Source organism: Harpia harpyja, chromosome 10 (genome assembly GCF_026419915.1).
Source record: "Harpia harpyja isolate bHarHar1 chromosome 10, bHarHar1 primary haplotype, whole genome shotgun sequence".
Lineage (NCBI taxonomy): Eukaryota > Metazoa > Chordata > Aves > Accipitriformes > Accipitridae > Harpia > Harpia harpyja.
The window spans coordinates 41,394,867-41,413,254 of NC_068949.1; the positions used below are offsets into that span (position 1 = coordinate 41,394,867).

General features: G+C 43.4%; 1 protein-coding gene across 11 annotated transcripts in view; it reads left to right on the forward strand.

Annotated features, from left to right (window-relative positions):
* Nucleotides 1-18,388, forward strand: part of TACC2 (transforming acidic coiled-coil containing protein 2) — a 155,498-nt gene that overhangs the window by 39,700 nt on the left and 97,410 nt on the right. For all 11 annotated transcript variants that reach the window (XM_052798555.1, XM_052798557.1, XM_052798561.1 and 8 more), the window contains one exon: nt 157-5,946. In XM_052798555.1, the coding sequence (XP_052654515.1) occupies nt 157-5,946 (5,790 nt within the window). The remainder of the gene's footprint in view (nt 1-156; nt 5,947-18,388) is intronic.

The window sequence follows — 18,388 nt, forward strand, 5'->3', positions numbered from 1 at the left end:
TTGGCTCCTAAAAGCAGATTATCAGCTTCTCAATGCATGTACTGCATGGCTATGAAACATCAGTGGCACAAATTGTTTTTGTTCTTTGCTTCATTTGCTTCATATTCTTTGCTTCTTTATTGACATGAAACAAATAAACATTTCCATTGTTGGCAGCATCAGTAATGAAGGCATCAGTAGCTACAGTGCTGAAGATTTATCCAATCCAAATTCAAGCATGGTGTCTTCAGAGGTGACAGGACAGAACAGTATCTTCCAAGAACATGGAGGACAAACAGGCTCTGATTTCTTAACGCGGGCTGCAGAAGCAAGAGAGAGAAGTCTGCCTATCTCAATGCCTTTTGCAGACTGTGCCGAGGAACATGTCACAGCGGATCTTACAAGAAGCAATGACAAGTTACCAACCTCAAATTGCAATGAAGCAGTGCCATCACCAGGTCCACTGAATGACAAAGAAGAGGGAACAGCACATGCCATATCTGTGGACAGAGGCCCAAAATGTTACGATATTGCTGCTGCTTCTATGAAAAACAGTGAGAATGATCCCAGAAACCCAAGCCTGGAGCCCAGCCCTCCTGCAGCAATTACAGAAACGCAAGGAGTAGCACAAATGAGTTTGAGTGAATTAGGATCACTCTGGCAGAGTGAACAGCTGGGTGGCATGAGGGAACCACATGTCAGCATGTTTCCCCAGGGTAAAGAAGCAGATTATTTTACTGCTCAGGAGGCCAAGCAGGAGCGAGGAGTTTTGGAAGTAGGTCAGCCGCAGACTGTAATGCAGCAAGGTAGACAGAACACAGATGGTGGAGAGGGTCTGCTAATGAAAAAGGAAACCTTAATCCTAAATTATCCAGCAACAGGAGGCTCAGACAGTGAAAAATTTGGAGCAATTGTGGATGCTCAGGACTCCACTGAGATCAGCGAAGTTTGTAATCTACAAACGGAGGCTGTAACAACAGCTAAAGAGGATGAGGCAAATCTAGCTCTATCTGGAAGCAAAGAGGAGCAATCAGAAGCCTGTACTTTAATGTCAGATTTGCCTTCTAACCCTCCAAGTCTCTTCCTGGTACCAAAGCCTGAAGAGCCTTCGAGGGAATATGTGCCTGGAAATGACTCTCAAGATCCAATGAGGAGTGAAGCAGTGAAAACAGCCTCTGAAAAAACTGAACCCGTTTTTCAAAGAGAGCTTCAAAAGGAGGATGAGCTTGTTAGTGCCGAGCATGTCAGTGTGCCTTTATCGTTTAAGCAAAAGGAAGAACAAAAATCAGCTGTCACAACTGAAAGCCCAAAAGATGAAGCCAGTAGCAATGAAATTATAAAAGCTGATGATGTGTCTGGAGAAAGCACCACACTTTCTGAAACAGAAAGCATTATCAATCCCACCAAGGAAAATTCCCTTGTAGATAAAAGAATATTACAGGAAGAATATGCATTAAGTACTTCTCTGAGCAGATCCACAGAGCTGAATCAAAAAGAAACCGTAGCGGGTGTAACAGGAGAAAAAAATGAAATCAGAACAGAGGAGGCACAAGTGACAGAAACCAGTGAATTACCTGAGGGGTCAAGTGGGGCAGAAAGACAACTATTGAACTCTGTTAGTAGCCACCACCAGGACATGGGGAATACCCACTTGGGACACAATCCTGAAGAATTCAGTCTTTGTGAAAAGACTTCAGCGGGTGACCTAGGGGAAGAAGCTGGGGGAAAGCCTCTGTATTTAGACAGTAACTTTAAATCACCCGAAGACAATTCACAGTCTCTTGGTTGTAAACCTGAACAGCAAATGAGTGAAGACAAAACAGCTGCCACAGATGACCTGGAGAATAAGCTCGTGGCTTCACCACAGTTTCCAAGGGAGGAATGCCCACTGAGTTTTGATTGCTTTAACACTGAGGCAAGAGACAAAACTTCGGGCCAGCCAGGCTGTAACGGGACTGAAAAGGTTTGTTTAGCCAGTGCACACAGTTCACCGCTCCTCCATTCTGAGAACAATAATATTAAGCAGAGTAAGCAGGATGAGTCCTGGGAAAAGGCTTTTGCTAGAGAATCTGTGTTGGAATCTGAATGCAAAACCGAGAGTCAAGAAAAGCCTGAGAGCTATAGCAAGTCAGAAGAAAGTGCAAAAATGTCCAAATCGGAACTCAAGCTCCAGCGCTTAAATGAATTGGCAGGGACTACGGATCGCATGGCTGTACAAACTGAGGAGGCCTCACAGGTTTCGGAAACCAAAGAACAGAACGGTCACATCACTGAAGTTCCTCACAGCGATCCAGAACAAGGACCTGCAGCTGCAGCTGCAGCTGCACAAAGCAGTGCCGTGAATGGTAAAGAAAATGAGAGTATTCAACAGGAGAAACACCAAACTGCGGTGAAGGAGGACAAAGATTTGGCGCTGAAAAGTGACTGCAAATCGGATGTGCTGGTGCAAGCTCAGCTGGAGCAAGTGGCTGCAGCAAGTCACAGAAATACGCAGTTGGCTTGTTCAGAAGGCTCCCAAGCTGCAGTCGGTACTTCAGGACTCACTCCTCAGCAAGTTCATGTGGAGGAAGGGGGTGACAGCCCCGTCAGTGAAAACAACTGTCCCTCTGAGAGTGACACGTGCAGCTCTTCAGAGACCCTGGAGGGCAGTGTCAGAGAATTGCAGGAAAATGCAGATGTTCCAACTGCTCTTCCACAAGCAGAACAAATGGAGAAGTCAGTGTCTGTTGCTAGTGACAGTGACTGGATTTCAAATACAGGACTTGAACAACAGAAGCAGCAAAGCAGTCTGACAACTGTCACAAGAGCAGATGATCAGGAACACAAAGAAGGGGCTCTAAAACCTGAACGGCCATTGGACCTAAATAATCACAGCAACATACCAGAAATACCTCTAAACATTTCAAACAACCTTAATAAAGACCGTTCTGTGCTAGGTACAGCACCGATCCAATGTGACTCTGACACAGCAAAAGAAAAGGACAAGGATAAAAGCAGTGCTGTGGTGTCAGAGGATATGTGCAGCAGCAAACATGGGCAAAATACTTCTGGTGTGACCATGCTTAATCTGCAAGATTGCAACGAGCAAAACAAAACTGATCTCAAGGCAGAAGAAAACTGCCGCAGTAAGCAAAACTCGCACAAGCCCGAGCAGGATAATAATTCTTTGATCTCAGCTAGTCAGCATGAAGCAGCATGTCATAGCGATACATTTTCTAAAGAATCTGACAAGAATGAACAGCCAGGCAGCGTATGCAGGATAAAGGATAATACTGGTGAAAGCCATGCTGCTGCTATAAACGCTCTTCCAGGGACGCAGAATTCAGCAAGTGCCACTAACATATCACAGGCTTTGCCAAGTGATACAGAAATAGCACATACTTCTGATAATTCTGAGAAAAATGATCCTCAAATATCTCATCCAGAAACTCAAGGGAAAATGCCATTAATGGCAAAAAATTCAGAAAAGATTGAAGGTCTGACTGCTGATTTGGAAATCATCCGGAAAGATGGAAACATGGAGATAAGTTGTGAGAACAGTGCTTCTGTCGCAGAAACAAGCAACATGAAAAGTGATAAAAGTCCAGAGGCACAAGGATCTCCTTCACCGTTACAGGCACATGAGGAAGTAATTCCCACTGATAAGTCACATAAATCCAGCTGCATTCAAAAGACACCAGAGGAGCCTGGTTATTGTCAAGCAAATTTTACAGCCCTCTCGACACAGACCTCTGCACTCAGCCATCCTAGCCAGCAACCTGGAAACAATATGAACAATGGTACTGGGGGGGAATTACTAAATAATGAGCTGGAATTTGTAGCATGCCAAAATGCCTTAGAAGGTAACTCTAATTTGCAGATTGCTGCAGGTTCTCAGGTGCCTGTGCACTTAGGTCCTTCACCCAGGGTAAGCACAGGTAAAACAGCAAATTCAGAAAACAGCTCTGCGGGGAGTATGCGTGTGAATGAAAAAGATGTTCCAGACCAAAGTTTTCAGGGTGATGGAGACAGAAGTTTAGCCCTGCTAGAGACTTTAAATGTGGGGCAGAGTACTGGAAACTTATCACAATTCAATTCTGAGAAGCCGAAGAAAGAGGTATCTGCAATTAAATCCAAAGAAACAAAAAGTGAGGTAAACTTCAAAGAACAGCAAAGTGACAGTTCAGCAGAGTCTGTTTTAGCTCTCCCTACTCTAGAAGGGAAGCTGCTGAGCCTTTCATCTGTTGGTAAACAAGAAGGCTGTAATGAGGAAATTGCAACCAATATCTGCGTAGATGACAAGTACAGTAAGATCTTAGAGAAACCTGGGAATTCAGAAAAAATGGAAGAGCTTTCAAAAGAGAATAATAACATAACCAGGGCAGAGATCAGTATTTCCGAGCAGTCTGCAGAGAACTCTGGAAGGGAGCATGAGGCTCTGACTTGCAGCTCTCTGGACATTGGCTCCAGCCTCCCAGACTTCAGGGAGCATATCAGCCAGATATTTAAAAAAACTGTCCACAGCACACTGTGTGCTGAATTACCCCAACTTTTGTCTGAAAACCATGCAGGCTTCAAGCAGAGTCCAGTGGCCAAGGATACAGCAGAACCGTGCGGTGCTGAGAACTTTTCAGAATCAAATAAGACGAGCAAAGGAGCTTCCGAGGGCACCTCAGAAGCAGAGGGGCAAGAGTGGTCTTTAGCTACTGAGGCTTCCTGCAAAGCTGCCAAGGGCAAATCTCTGCAACAAGAAAGCACAGTGGCAGAGCTGCCACCAGCAAGTCACCAGGACACTGAGAAAAATAGGCAGCCCAGTAGCTGTTCAGAAGTGGTCCCTAGGTTGGATGGCACTACACCTGCTGAATGTGCTCTGGAAAATCTGCACAAGCCAGACAAAACCACTGAGCATCCAGAGAGGAGTGAGATGGAAAGAAAGGAAGGCATGTGTGCTAGTGGCGTTGATCCTGAATCGCTAATAAGCTTAGAGATAAAGAAGCAAGGACCGGCTTCATTTGATGGGGCAGCAGCTGAGAACTTCCCTGCATATTCTGACAGTAAGCAACAGCCCACTGTAGCTGTTATCTCTATAGGCAATGCACAGAAGAGGGACTTAGAAGATGCTGCTACCGCAGAGGGAAATAACTTAATTACAGAGTGTAATGCAGAACCAGTTTCATCTGAAGAGGATGTAAGTCTTCCTACTGAACAGTGCCAGGATCCTAAGCCAAATGAACAGGAGAAAAGTGAGTACAGTGATCCAGACATTGCCAAGAGCATCTCTGACATGGCAGCTTCAACACTTGTCCCGGGAGGATCTTACAATCATGAAAAGTTGACAGACAATTTTACTGTGTCACCTGGGGAAAATCAGGAGACACACATTCGCAGCAATTTTATGCATGACATTAAGTCTCAGAATGACATGCAGATGATAAAGAATGATCCAGTAAACAGGAAATGCTTGGAAACATTGGAAAATTCACAAGATGCACAGCAAGAAAAGAAAGTGACCGTGCATGGTTTCATAGCTTACTTAAAAAACGAAGTAAGCCAGGATGATTGCTTGCAAACTGACTCTAAACTAGAATCTAGCAATATGACTGAGGGAGATGTAAAAGAGAACAATGACATAGTGTTAGGCACAGCAAAGGCAGGTAACGAAAAAGCTGGAGACATCCCCGAAACAGGTACTGCAAGGATGTTAGTCAGTGGTGAGGGTGACTTAGCTATAAACACAAGCACTGAGGAGCAGGAGACAGACCCGTACAAAAATCACTCTCCAACCGTTCCTGTGATGGAGCAGGGTGAGCAATCTGCATGTACAGATCTCACTGTTGCTGAAAATCAGCGGAGCAAGATGAATTCAGAACATGAAAGCTCACTTCAGGATGCCAAAAGAAAGCTATCACCGCTTGCATTAACTGAGCCTAAGAACATTGACCTCAATGAACTCCAAGACATGGCTGTAGCAGGATTACCTACTGAAAGGTATTTACTTTAAATTACTATGTGAAATGGTTGTCAGGACCCTGGGGCTTGATAGGGATACAATTTTCAAGGCGGATACCCATTGTCTGGGCAGTTTGGGAGGGCATGGCACTTACGCTGTTCTTAAATTTCTATTAAATTTATGTTGCTTCTAAATGTAGACTATGTGAAAGAAATTTGAAATAATTTGTAAGGGCAGAGGGGTCCTAAAAGCTGAGGAGCACAGTTCTTACCTGTTCCATCTGCTGGTACAGATTCCTGCCCTTACCTGTGTGGATTTGTTTATGCTTCCCAGTGTTCACATCTCATAGCCTAAAGTTAGGCAAACAGATAGCACTTCCTAGCCTTAAGTTAGCAGGCTTTTGCCTCAGTTTTGGTGACCCAGTTAAATGAGACCTACAGCATTCACATGGTGGATTGCAGTATTTAAAAACAAGCCTACAGTATAACCCAATTACTCACACTGTTAGTTGTCTAGGCCTCCCACTTATCCTCCTGTATAATATAATTGTATTGACAGTGCCTTTGATCACTGTGTTATTCAGTGTTTCTAATGACACGGAGTTGTTTCAGATGTGAATTCTTCTTAGCTGGGATTTGTGGAGCCTAAGAGTTGTTGGCTTTTTTATTTTCCAAACTTAGCAGTAACTGCTTTAATAAAGTTAAGACTTTTTGTTTGTGAGTTTCTACTTTGCTGTCTGAATTCTCAGTTTGATGTGCAGTTAATTCAAAAGAATTATGATCTTAGAACAGGTGCTTTCCCTTTATCTAGTCATGTCACTGCTTCCTGTGTAACCTCAGCAACTTTCTTGCAGGCTGACCCTCTCCTTCCCATACCGGAGGAGGCAGCTATAGCTGTAACTGCTAAGAGACAGCAGCAGAGCAGAAGGGTACAGTGAAAAGCTGACCTATTTCAGACAACATCAATGAATAGTCTGCATAGATGGAATCTTTATACGTATTACCAAGAAATTAGATGATACTAACTGAATAAGGAGAGAAAATGTTTCAGTGCCACATTCCTTAAAGGTTAAAATGATAAAACCATATTGTAAGTGAAAATAGCTGAAGTATTTCTGTTGTGAAAATGTGGGGGAGTTCCTCCTGTTGTATGTGAGTCTGGGACAGGGACTGAATATGATCTAATTGTGTGAGTAAAATGTACATTATGAGAATATTAGAAGTATTGGAAGTCTGAACAGCTATATGACTTTGTCTTTAAGGATCTGTCTATAAAATGACAAGACAATTAGACCCTGTTATTTCTCTCTAGCTCCTTTCCTTTCTTTTTGTTTCCCTTTATATGATGGGAAGCTTCATAGTGGGTAGCTTTGAAATTACCAAACAAATTGCTGGCATGGCCTGGTTCAGAAGCCTTGAGGGACTATGGGGCAGTACATGCATATGTCTACACATGTGTTTTATATCAGGGTGGGTATCATACTTTAAATAAATACCTGTGGCAAGCAGGGCAGGGTTCTTGAAACAGCTGCTGGCAATTCGTGGAGTAGTTGCTTAATACTTGCATATGCTTTAAGAATTCATTATCACCTGTTTTTCCAGCGTGAGGGTTTGTATCAACAGGCAGCTGCTACTTTTGGACTGCAGCTGTAAGTGGTGTCACACACATACCAAGTGTGCATACGCACGCAGGAGATACTGCGTGCAGAGCCATACGCGATTGCGGTATTGCAGACTTAAACACTGGGGACTCTCAGAGGTAGAGAGGAGTCTCTGCTTTTGATCAGGCTCGTTTCTTAGAGGAATATGCATGTATAATGCAAAAAAGAAGTAGAAAGCATTAGTTGAGCTGGCTGGTCTGTCTTCAGCGGGTCCAACACAGTTTTTTCCTCTGAGCTTAAAACTGGCTTTGTATAGTTGAATTTTAAGCTGTAGCCCATACCCTGTGTACTCTGGTCACAACACTTGTTGCTGCAGAGTGGTTTCCAGTTGTTTATTGCCCTATAATCCTTACAGAGGATAAACTACTACAGCCATGCAAAAAAGGTGCACATTTTTAAGAGCTGACTGTGGGCATTTGGGCCTGATGGGAAGAACTCCAGGGAGAAAGAATCCTCCTCAGCTCTCAAAATACATAGTAGTAAGAAGCATATTATATTTAGGAGAAGGAAACGGCATGTTCTGAATTATTTCAGCATTGTTTTCTCCCCCCTCCACTGCTTCTGTATAGCTTCATCTCTTACAAGATCTCTTATGTTGAAACCCCACTGAAATGTGGATGAGGGGCCAAAGTTGTGTGATCTGACTCTTAAATCCTTGTTAGGATTTCTTCCTGTAGAGGAAGCAGAGGAGTTTCTTTCCTTCGTGGCTATGGCACTGGTAGGAGGGTGGACTTGTGATGAACAGTAGATCCAAGAACTGTGTGCAGTGACTCCTGCCCCCACCTCCTTTAGGAGTGGGACAGTGGTCAACTAGTAAGAAGAGCCTTTATGTCTGAAGGCAGTAGTATAGCACCAAAATCTTCCCTTCAAATCTTCAGTAAAAAGGACAATTATTTTTGGAAAGGAGGCGGTGGCTGAAGCATTAGCCCCACTTTCTTGTGGAAGTACGGCTGTGCTATTAGCAGAAATAGGGAAAGGTTGGATTTTGGCAAACCTGTCTGTCAGCACTGAAAAGGAGTTAAAAATAACCCTTTCTTTGATGGTTTGACATTTCCATCTCTCTACCAAATCTGTGACTGAAAACCTGTGTTTGTGATGGCCACATCTGGGCATCAAAATGTCATCCTTCCACTTACTATTGGGCACCCAGCCACTCCACTTTGCTGTTTTATTTGGAAAGGAAGATCAGGACTTGAGGGTTTTTTTTTCTCCTTTTGTAGTGTCTACAGGCATTCATTTTCATTCTTTTATGGAGGGAGAAAGGAGGTTCATGTATGTACAGGGAGTCCTTATGCTTTATGCCACTGAAATGCTCCTGTTTGCATCATGGGTTATGGCAGGTTTTGAGCAGAGCACGGAACAAAACTGGAAATGATGGCAAAATTGTAGGGATGTTTAGAGGTGGTGTGGAGTTCTTTGATAACTTCCTGTACTTCAGCTGGCTGGGACATGCAAACTGCCATTGTCTCTTGGAAAAAGTGCCAAGGGAGCTTTTTGAAGTGCAGGCTGTGAAGTCATTCCCAGATGTGCATCTGTAAGGTACAGAGAACAGATTGCATCATTCGTTGATTTGTTGGTTTGGCAAAACACTCAGCTTGTTACAGGCCTTTGGGTGTTCCAGGGTTGCGGAGATGCTCACAGGCTTGGCTTGGAGCTGGGTGTGCTACTGAGGGAAGAGGGTAAGGAGCCATAAGCATGCTGCAAGCAATGACACTCATTTTGCAGTAAGGTGAGGTTCTCCTCTGCACCCCTTAGCAGAACCGGTTTGCTGCGCAGAGCAGCGTGGGCTGTGCTCACTGCAGTGCCAAGCAATACACCCAGTGCCTTCACGGGCCTTGAATGCAGGAGGGCACTGTGCAGGCTTGGCGTTCCCAGAGCTTCTGGTGCTACTGCAGATTGAGTTGTCTTCTGGAGCTTATGCTGCAGAAGCAATCCTTATTCCAGCCTGTCTATGCAAATCAATAGACAAGATGCAGTGCTTTCAAAGCTGTACTCATGCAGGTCCTCGTTCTTTCTCTGTGCTGCCTGAACCTTCCTTGCTGGCTGTACCTTGACCTGCTCCTCACTATGTGAGTGGCACATAAAGCTAGCTGTAAAGGGCAAGGAGGCTGTGGCACTGCGCTGCTTTGGGGACAAGTTTCCTAACAGTTTTGACACTCCCAGAAACTCCACCAGGAGGGCCCTTTCCCAGCTATAGCACCATATTGTAGGCACTCTCTTATTGCTGCCATTGGTTTTTAGAGAATGGAGAGTTCTGTTGCATTGACTTAGATCACTTATAAATCTAAACAATATTCTTACATGGGAAGTATGTTGCAGCAGTTAGCATCAGCAAAGCTACTTGAAAAATATTCTTTATGTCCTATGCATAGGTCCAGACATACTTTTGGATTTGCTTCATGCTTTGCTATTGCCATCAAAAATTGGCAAGTTCGGGAAGTCTGAAAAGAACGATCACTCCTTAGTAAATACAGACTTGGTCTTTTTTGTCTGCATAACAAATACAGTATTAAATATTTTAACAGTCTTGCTGAATGAGGTATGGAATGTAGAACTGCTTTTCAGATCAGTCAAGTGGGTTTTGAGCACTAAGGCTTTGTGTCGTTAGCATCTGAAAACAAGCGTTTGGAGTTAAAAGGAAACTTATCAAAACAGTGATTATGCAGCTTGCCTTATTTCCCTGGGTTTTTTAACTCCAAATTAAGTCGGGCGTGTAACAACTCAGGATCACAAAATAAAGGGAAAACCAGCTGAAGGTGATTTACACATAAATGAAATGCACAAAATTAATCAGGCTATTTGTCTCACCTGCCCTTCTCCCTTTGCATCTGAATTCTTTATTTCCCTCCCATCTTACTGTCATTGTTATCCCTAGTAGGTGCAACTGTTAGTACAGTTGTGCTTTTGGAGATGCAAGCAGCTCAGCCAGCAGTCCTTAAGTAAATTAACTGGATGGGGAGTTCTGTGGGAATTTTGTCTGTGTGAAGTCTGTGATATTTAATTTTGGTATTTTTCTACTCATGGAAGAGTAAAATTAAGATAACTTCACTCTTACCCAACGGGTATCTCACATTGCTTTCTAAGAAGTGAAAGGGAGTTTTGCCATCTACTCTAATGGATGCCATTGACTGAACTGACCACTGTTTTAGGCAATGTCTAAGTCAGTGTAAAGTATTTATAAAATGCTGATTTGATAGTATGCCCTGTTGTACTCAAGCACATACCAATGGAAAACTAGGTAAGAGATACCATGCTGGTTATTTTTTTATTTTATTTATGTATGCTTCTGCTACACAAAAGTATAGAAGTAAATAATCTCTGGTCCTGCCAAATTGCTCGTACTTCTTGCTGCATTGAAAACATTCTGTAACACAGAATGACATGAATGGATGATACACGAGCTGCTTTTTTCACACATACTTCTATGTTTCTCAATAAATGACACTTATTCAATCAAATACAGGCATTTGCTAAAGAAATCCAGCATGGACACTGTAATACTTTGTCCAATATCTGGACAGGCAGTTTAGCATCAATTTTTGTCATCTTTTTTCATTAAGATAGAAATTACTTTCAGATTACTTTTTTTTCTGATTAGCTTTCCCCAGATGTATTTGTCAACCTTGCTTCTTCCAAGTAAGCTGCCTATTTTCTCAAAATTGTTTTTGCATATCCTACAGATCCCCGTATTTTCTCTATTCCAACCCTGTGTCTTCTGGCTTCTTGCAACATTGGATACCATGGAGCTAGTTCCACTGTCCCTGTTTCTAATAGGATATGCAAAGTAGGATTAGCCCCAGCTTTGAACCCCACAGAGGGCAGCTCTGAGAACAGCAATTACAGATACAGGCATATTCTCATGACTTGGATGTGGCGTCCTTCCAGTTTTTCTGCATCTTGGCATGCTTGCATTGCACTAGTGCTTCTCAACAGAGACTCCTCTGGAGACATGTCTGAAGAGCCAGAACTCTGTAGTACTTGCCTCATCCTTTGGTTTCTGTTTTTCCTCCAGCTATCTTTTATGTTGATGTCCTTGGAGCCTGTCTTATCAATACTGGTCCAGGTATATGGAAGCCCACATGTGCATTGCTAATAGCAGGTGGGGCTCATTTAGATATTGCTATTCCTTAACATTTGGGTACTCTGAAAGGTCAAAAATTGTTATGTGGATCTGTTTGAGCCTGTTCATCTACAGTCACCTTGACAGGTTAATTCTTACAGTAGAGTCTCTTTGGCCTATAAGAAGCTCTTCATCTCAAATTGCAGTAAGTGTAGAAATGTTAATTGCTCCAATCAAAGCCTTAATTGTTCTGGATTCTAAGGTCCCTGTGAAATGCTGAGTGCCACCATTCTGTGCTGTTGTCAAGAAGCAGCCCTAGTATGTTATGTTAATCTTGTTCTCCTTGCTGAAATGTGCTTGGGATCTCCTCCCAGACTGAGCATTTCCTGATGAACTCTTCTTTGTTCACCCAGGCTTAATCCTTCCTCTTCCCTACTCTCCCTGTTCAGTACCTGCCCCATTCATCCATGGTCCTCAGTAAAATAACCAGCTGTCCAACAGCGTCCTAAAACCCTGCAAGGTTGTTTCCAATTTGATTTCACTAATTTACTTTCTTTACCTCTTGGTATGTTCCTTTCAAGACAGCTGTGTGAGAGGCGGCTATGACTGCAGCCTACCCTTAAAGTCAGTAAATGTTGGGCCAAAATCTCTGTGCCAGTGGAGGGATACCAGCAAAGAATTTGGCCTCGAGCCTCTAACAGATCAGCCAGGGAGAATGCTGTGCAGTCCTGTGATCCTTTTTCACCCAGACCATCCTACGAGCACTATGCGCCCAGTTATCCTTGCTTTGCTTAAATAAGGGGGGTGTCTAGTTGTTTCAACTGATAAAAAATCATATTAGGAAAATAGGCTGTATGTAGACAAGTAGGATTTAAATGATTTGTTGGCCTGAACTACCTGGTGTTTTCCAACCTCAAACCTGTAAAGCTTGGTTTCTCTTTGTAAATGATGCTCTGAAAAATGCAGAGCACTTGCTTCATGAAACTGAAACTCATCAAACTGCTTTTTTATTCTTTTTCAGCCCGTTTTTCCTAGCTCCTTTGGCTAATGAAACGGTGTAATCAATAAAGCCTTTTTTTTTTTTTTTAAGGCAGTCAAGAGCTTATGTAAAATCTTTGGAATTTGTTAGTATGATAACATTGTTATGCTCTCCTAGCTGATAGAAATATCAAAGCCAGCTAAGAATAACTCTGCAGCAGACAGAGAAGATTGGATTTGTTTCCTGGAATGAAAGCACAAAGCATGTATGTATGCATTGCTCAGTTTCTAACAACTAAGGAAAAAATTTTAGCTGTCATGTAAATAAATGGACACTTAAAACTCCCATCTCCCCTTCTTAACAATGTCATTAAATGATTCAAAATGTAGAGTTAGTTTTGCTGAATATTTAAAAGTCTCCAAGATTTTCCACATCTTCTCTTTTTTTCTTTTTTTCAATGCTGTGACGGTACATGAAACTTCTGTTGCATGCAGCATTCTTCAAATCTTGTTCTTCTGGTAGAAACTCCAAATAAACTTGGTTTGCTAGAGAAATTTTCACTGGAATTTGTGAGGCTTTGAGTCTAGCCTAGAGTTTTCTAAAAATTGATCTTACTTATTTGGAAATTTGCGAAATGGCAGGTTCCCATCACTTTGATCCTCCAAAATGTTATGGGTTAACATTAAACTTCCCTTTTTTTCAAAGCAGATGGTTAAGGTAAAAGTCTGGGAATTTAAAGAGACAGCCCTCCCAAAGCCTGGCCACTAAAATTTGCTAGGAATTGCACAACCTGAATTTCAACCACCACAAATGACGGTTGTGGGCAATTTGTATGGGGAACGTAGTGGAAATATAAAGTTCAGGTGTTTGTTACAGAAGCAGCTTGGATAATCTCAGCCAGGCTGCTCTGCAGCTAATTGGGTCTGTGGTTTTGCAGAGGGTATGACTATGAACCTCTGATTAGGAAATGCAAAAGAGCAACCCCTCTTTAATTTTAAACAAACTGAAGTATATTTATATGGTTTTCTTTGTTGCAAATGGCCTTAAAAATGGGCACTAAGTTTTCACAAAGAACAATTTAAAATCACACATGCAGATTTTCTTAAAGATCAGTCACATGATGCAGCCCTATTGTTCAGAACAAACATAGGCATTGCTGTTTTGCCAGCTTTTTTGCAAGTTTATCACAAATGTTGTAATATTTGTATTTGCTGATAGACTAGTGATAACCTCAGTTTAAAGAGTTAGAGAAGAAAGAGCCTTGTTTTCATGCTTACAGAGAAAAACCTGACAATCTAATCTGAGTTCATCCTGTATTTTCAAAAAACAGAATGCAAATTTAAAAGGAAAACTGTGTGGGTCTGTGGGGGGGGGGTTTGTTTGTTTTGGTTTTGGGTTTTTTTTTTTACATTTATTTAATGTAATATTCTTTCCAAGTCAATTTCATGGGTTTTTCATAGTTTTTTTGAGGGCTGACTCATTCCCCACGCTCCCCCCAAGCGCTTTGGTTTGGCAAAAGTGACATCATTTATGGGAAAACCCCTCAGATCGAATTCACAGGAGCTGGGCAGAATGGGTCACCACTTGCAGTACGGTGCCCCATCAGAAGCTTTCACCAGGTGTCCACCCACGGCCTTAAAGCATGACCATGGAGCACAGGCTGAAGGATGGGGTCCCTGATGACATTTTTCAAGTCATAGTCTAGACTTCTGAAAACGCAACCTAAAAGGATGTCCTGGAATCCAGCACTTCTGGAGGTACTGAACTTAAGTACCTTTAATTTTTCTGTAATTCAGTTTCCCATCTTCCTGAGCATAGGGTAAAAATGTTGCACGCCTGAGATTATTCATGTGTCAGTCCCGCAGTTAGGAGCGGTGTGGGATGTGGAAGGTGGGGTGAAGTATATATATATGCCCTGCCTTCCAGCACCACGTACCTATGTAATGTCAGGTAACTATAGTATTGCTACAGGAACTTAATTGTACCTGTAGCATGAACTACTTAGCATTGCCAAACTAAAAAGACGATTATTTCTTTTAGGGTTTTGTCCACCCCTAAGACTGCAACGTAACTTCGCACATGTAGCTTGGTAAATGTTATTTTCATGGACACATATGTATGTCGAAAAGGAAAAAGTGGAGATCTAGCAAAGATAAAAGTCCTTCACCCAAATGCAAAATACTGGTGTTCTTTAAAAACGTTTGGGATCTACACTAAAAAAAAAACCAACAACAATCCTCCCCCAGTATAAGCCATCCTGATGCTTTCTGGCCTTTCCTTGAGGCTAACTGTTCCCTGGGAGCCAAGGAAGGGCCCGGGCTCCAGCGAGGCCATCCCGCAGGACGTCTCCAGCCGCTGAGTCCCTCTCATCAGGGCTCTCACCGCTCCAATCCAGCTCCGACCCTCCGGAGAAATCTTTTGCAACACTTGCTTTCGCGGCTCTTTGATCTGCGGGCTCCCAGCCTCAGCCAGACAGCGTGTCACTGCAGGCTACAGCCTGAAAGTCAGCCCCTGTCCTGTAATTGTCTCCCCAGCCTTGCTGGGAGGTTGCTTATCTCTTGTTTTCCTGTTGCTTTTCAGCTTGTTTCCTCTCTCCTCCCTCAAGCCTTCTCTTAACGCAGGATAATTAATTCTCACAGGAAAATCAGATAATCAAGCACACCTTAGCACCGTGTTCCTGGAGTTACTGCGTATCAATTTTCCTATGTTTAAGGAGTAGAGGGCACTGGCAGGAAGGTGAAAATGTTTTTGTGACAAAGGTGCGTTGAGATTGTTTAGCGGTAGGTGAAAGGGGGTTGGTACAGCAAGAGGCTAATGAATAAACAGGGAGAGATATGTTATTTGAGCAAAATGACCGTTTCATTCCAAAAATGCTAACTTTGGTTTTGTTAGTGGGAACGTAGCTAGTTTGTGTCCACAGCTTTGCGCCAGACTGAAATGCTCTTTGCAAAGAAAATAAAAATTTATTTTAATGAATCTTATTCTCTGCGGGGTCTCCCCCCCCCCCAGCACCGGGCTGTTATACCTGCAGAAGCTATTTGTGAAATGGTTTCCAGATGACAAAAGAGTTTAGTTCTCCCCGCCCCAATGAGAGGGTGGCTGAATGCCTGTACCTGTACCAGAAATCACGGTAACCGTTTCCATGCCTGGTTTCCTGCTGCTTGGGAGGCAGGATATGAGAGAGCTGCTCTCCCTAGAAACTCTCAGCTTGACCTTAATTCTTGCTGTCAGAGCGGATGCTACTGGCTCCCAGTCCTGCAACTAAGCGAAATCTCCACAGCATATTGTACCGTACGTACATGATGTTCACCTCTCGACAAGCCATACCTTGCAGCCCAGGTGACGTTGGTAGTCTACATGTTTGTCAGCATTTTCATCCATTAAGTATCTGATTTGGTCTCCGGGGGGCATTTGGTATATTCTTCTATTTCCTGTACAGGTATCTGAATTGCTAAAAGCAGCAATGAGCACATCTAGGGGAAATGTCTGTCATCTGCTTTCAGACTAGATGTGAAAGAAAGGTCTCCTGTAACACCAAATTTACCTGGTCAAAAATCTGTTCCGTTCTTTTGCTCATAAAATCAAACAAGGGGTAGAAGGAGAAACAGTTCAAGAGTCAAAAAAAAAATATTTAAAAATTGATGAATACCTTTTCCACCTGAGGCTTAGTTCTGAACTGATGCTTTGAGAGGTCCAAGTGGTATCATTACTGTACCCTAACATTAAAAGGAGATGCACAGTCCTGCCAAGAGCTGGACTGAGTTCCGAAGAAGAGGAAATGTTAGTTTTGTCAGCCAAGCAGGCGTAGCTGGCACCACAGTTAAATGTCCAGAGTTTGGGCAGAATGCACACGGGATCAGCTGGGAAACTAACTCGGCTAAATTAAGGCACTGTAGCCCCAGCATTTTATCTGAAATACCTCGACTGGGCATTTGATAAGCAATGAATCTACCAGCTGTCTTACTGTGGGATAGATATTATAGACATTTAGTCTATAGTTATTGTATGACTTGTTATATACATGATAATGATCTCCCTGGGTAGACACTCAATTAATTCCGTGGGTGCTGGCAGCTCGTATATGCAATTTGGTGTATCTCAATGCAAAGACTTAATTACCTGTGAAGCCATTCTTTTGTATTGTAATAAACCCATAGGAAACTTAAGAGATTAATAAGGGCACACAAGTAATTAAAACCGCTCCATTTTCTTATAGGTAAGGAAACCTATAAGAAAACCTGTGTGACTTCAGGAGCTGGAACTTAACACAAGAATTAGAGTAGCAATAAAAAGGTTTGTTTTAAATTTACAGCTATAAACAACTAAAGCTTCAGTGGAAGTTATTAAAAACTTTTCCTGCATCCTGAAACTTTAGAAAAATTACCTTTAATGTTGGGCCAAACATCATTCCTGCATCCTGAAACTTGAAAAAGTTGCCAACCACCACCAATTAAGCAAGGCTCTGCTTCAGCGGTTTTTAAAATGTTAGGAGGTATTTGTGTACGCTTTAAGGGTTACATACGTCGTAATTTAATCCGTCCACATCCCCCCCCACCCGCAGCAGATGGAAACTCCGAGCAGCCATCGGCTTGTCATGACTCAAAAAGTCCTGGAAGAAATTCCACCGCAAAACCAGAAGGGAAAAAAAAAAAAGAACAAAACCCACGTGGGAGACACGGCTTTGGGGCAGCATGCGGGGTCCTCTATGTGTGTGTGCGTGCGTGTGTCTCTCCACCTCGGTTTAGCTTCCAGCGCTCCGGCACCGGGGTGCGCCCCGCGTCCTCCCCCGCCGGGGTCGGATGCCTCCGGGGCGGCAGCCGCCGCCCCGGAGGCATCCGACCCCGGCGGGGGAGGACGCGGGGCGCGGCAGGCTCGGTGGCTGCGGCCTTTCCTCAGGGAGCCTCATGGGAGGAGCCTCCGAGAAGCAGCTCCAGGCTCCTAACTCATCGGCCTGTTTTGGTTTTTTTTTTTTTTTTTTTTTTTTGTAAAGCTCCAGCTCTCTCCCAAGCTGCCGCGGCTCGGGGGGGGGGGGGGGTCGGGTTTGGCGTGGGGCAAGAGCTGCTGTTGCCGACCCGGGATGGTGGAAGTAAAGGGAATTCGTGTTAAACTGAGGGCCTGTTGCGGGCTGTTGTGTTGGAACCGAGGATGACTGAGAATAGCAAAGCTGGTGATTATTTTCTGGCCTTGGTAAGTAGACACTTGCGAGGGGAAGGTTAGCCAAGGGAATAACAAAAGCAACGTGCAGTTACAGCCTGTATCAGAAATTAAAAGTTAGCTGTTGTTTACCGCTGCTTTTCTCTCTCTCAAAAGATTATTGCACTTTTTCCCCCTCCTTTTTTTTTTCCTTTGAACAACTTTTCGGAAAGTAACACTTCTACCGAGTAAAATGCTCTCCTGCTCACCCAGCGCTGCCTCCAGCTCTGGGAGAGGATTAACTGTCCGTACCTCCAAGGAAGAGACTGGATGGTTTTGTGGCTTCTGCCATGGCTTGTGGTTGGGTTTCTGCTCGGCCGGAGTGTCAGCGGGTGAGGAGGCTTGGCGGGAGGAGAGGGGGGGTGTTGGTCGCGCTGGGAAACTTCTGGTTCAGGTTTACTAGCTGGAATTTGGAAACTTTTGAATTCTGCAGCAAGGACATCAGGACGTGACTGAGAGCCCTTCAGAGGCTCTAAAAGCACGGTGGTGACGTTATGGGCTTTTTATAATGGTTGACACTTATTACAGCAAATATGCTTATTCATTCTGTGCAGGCACGATTTATACTTCTAACACTTTAATGTGGCT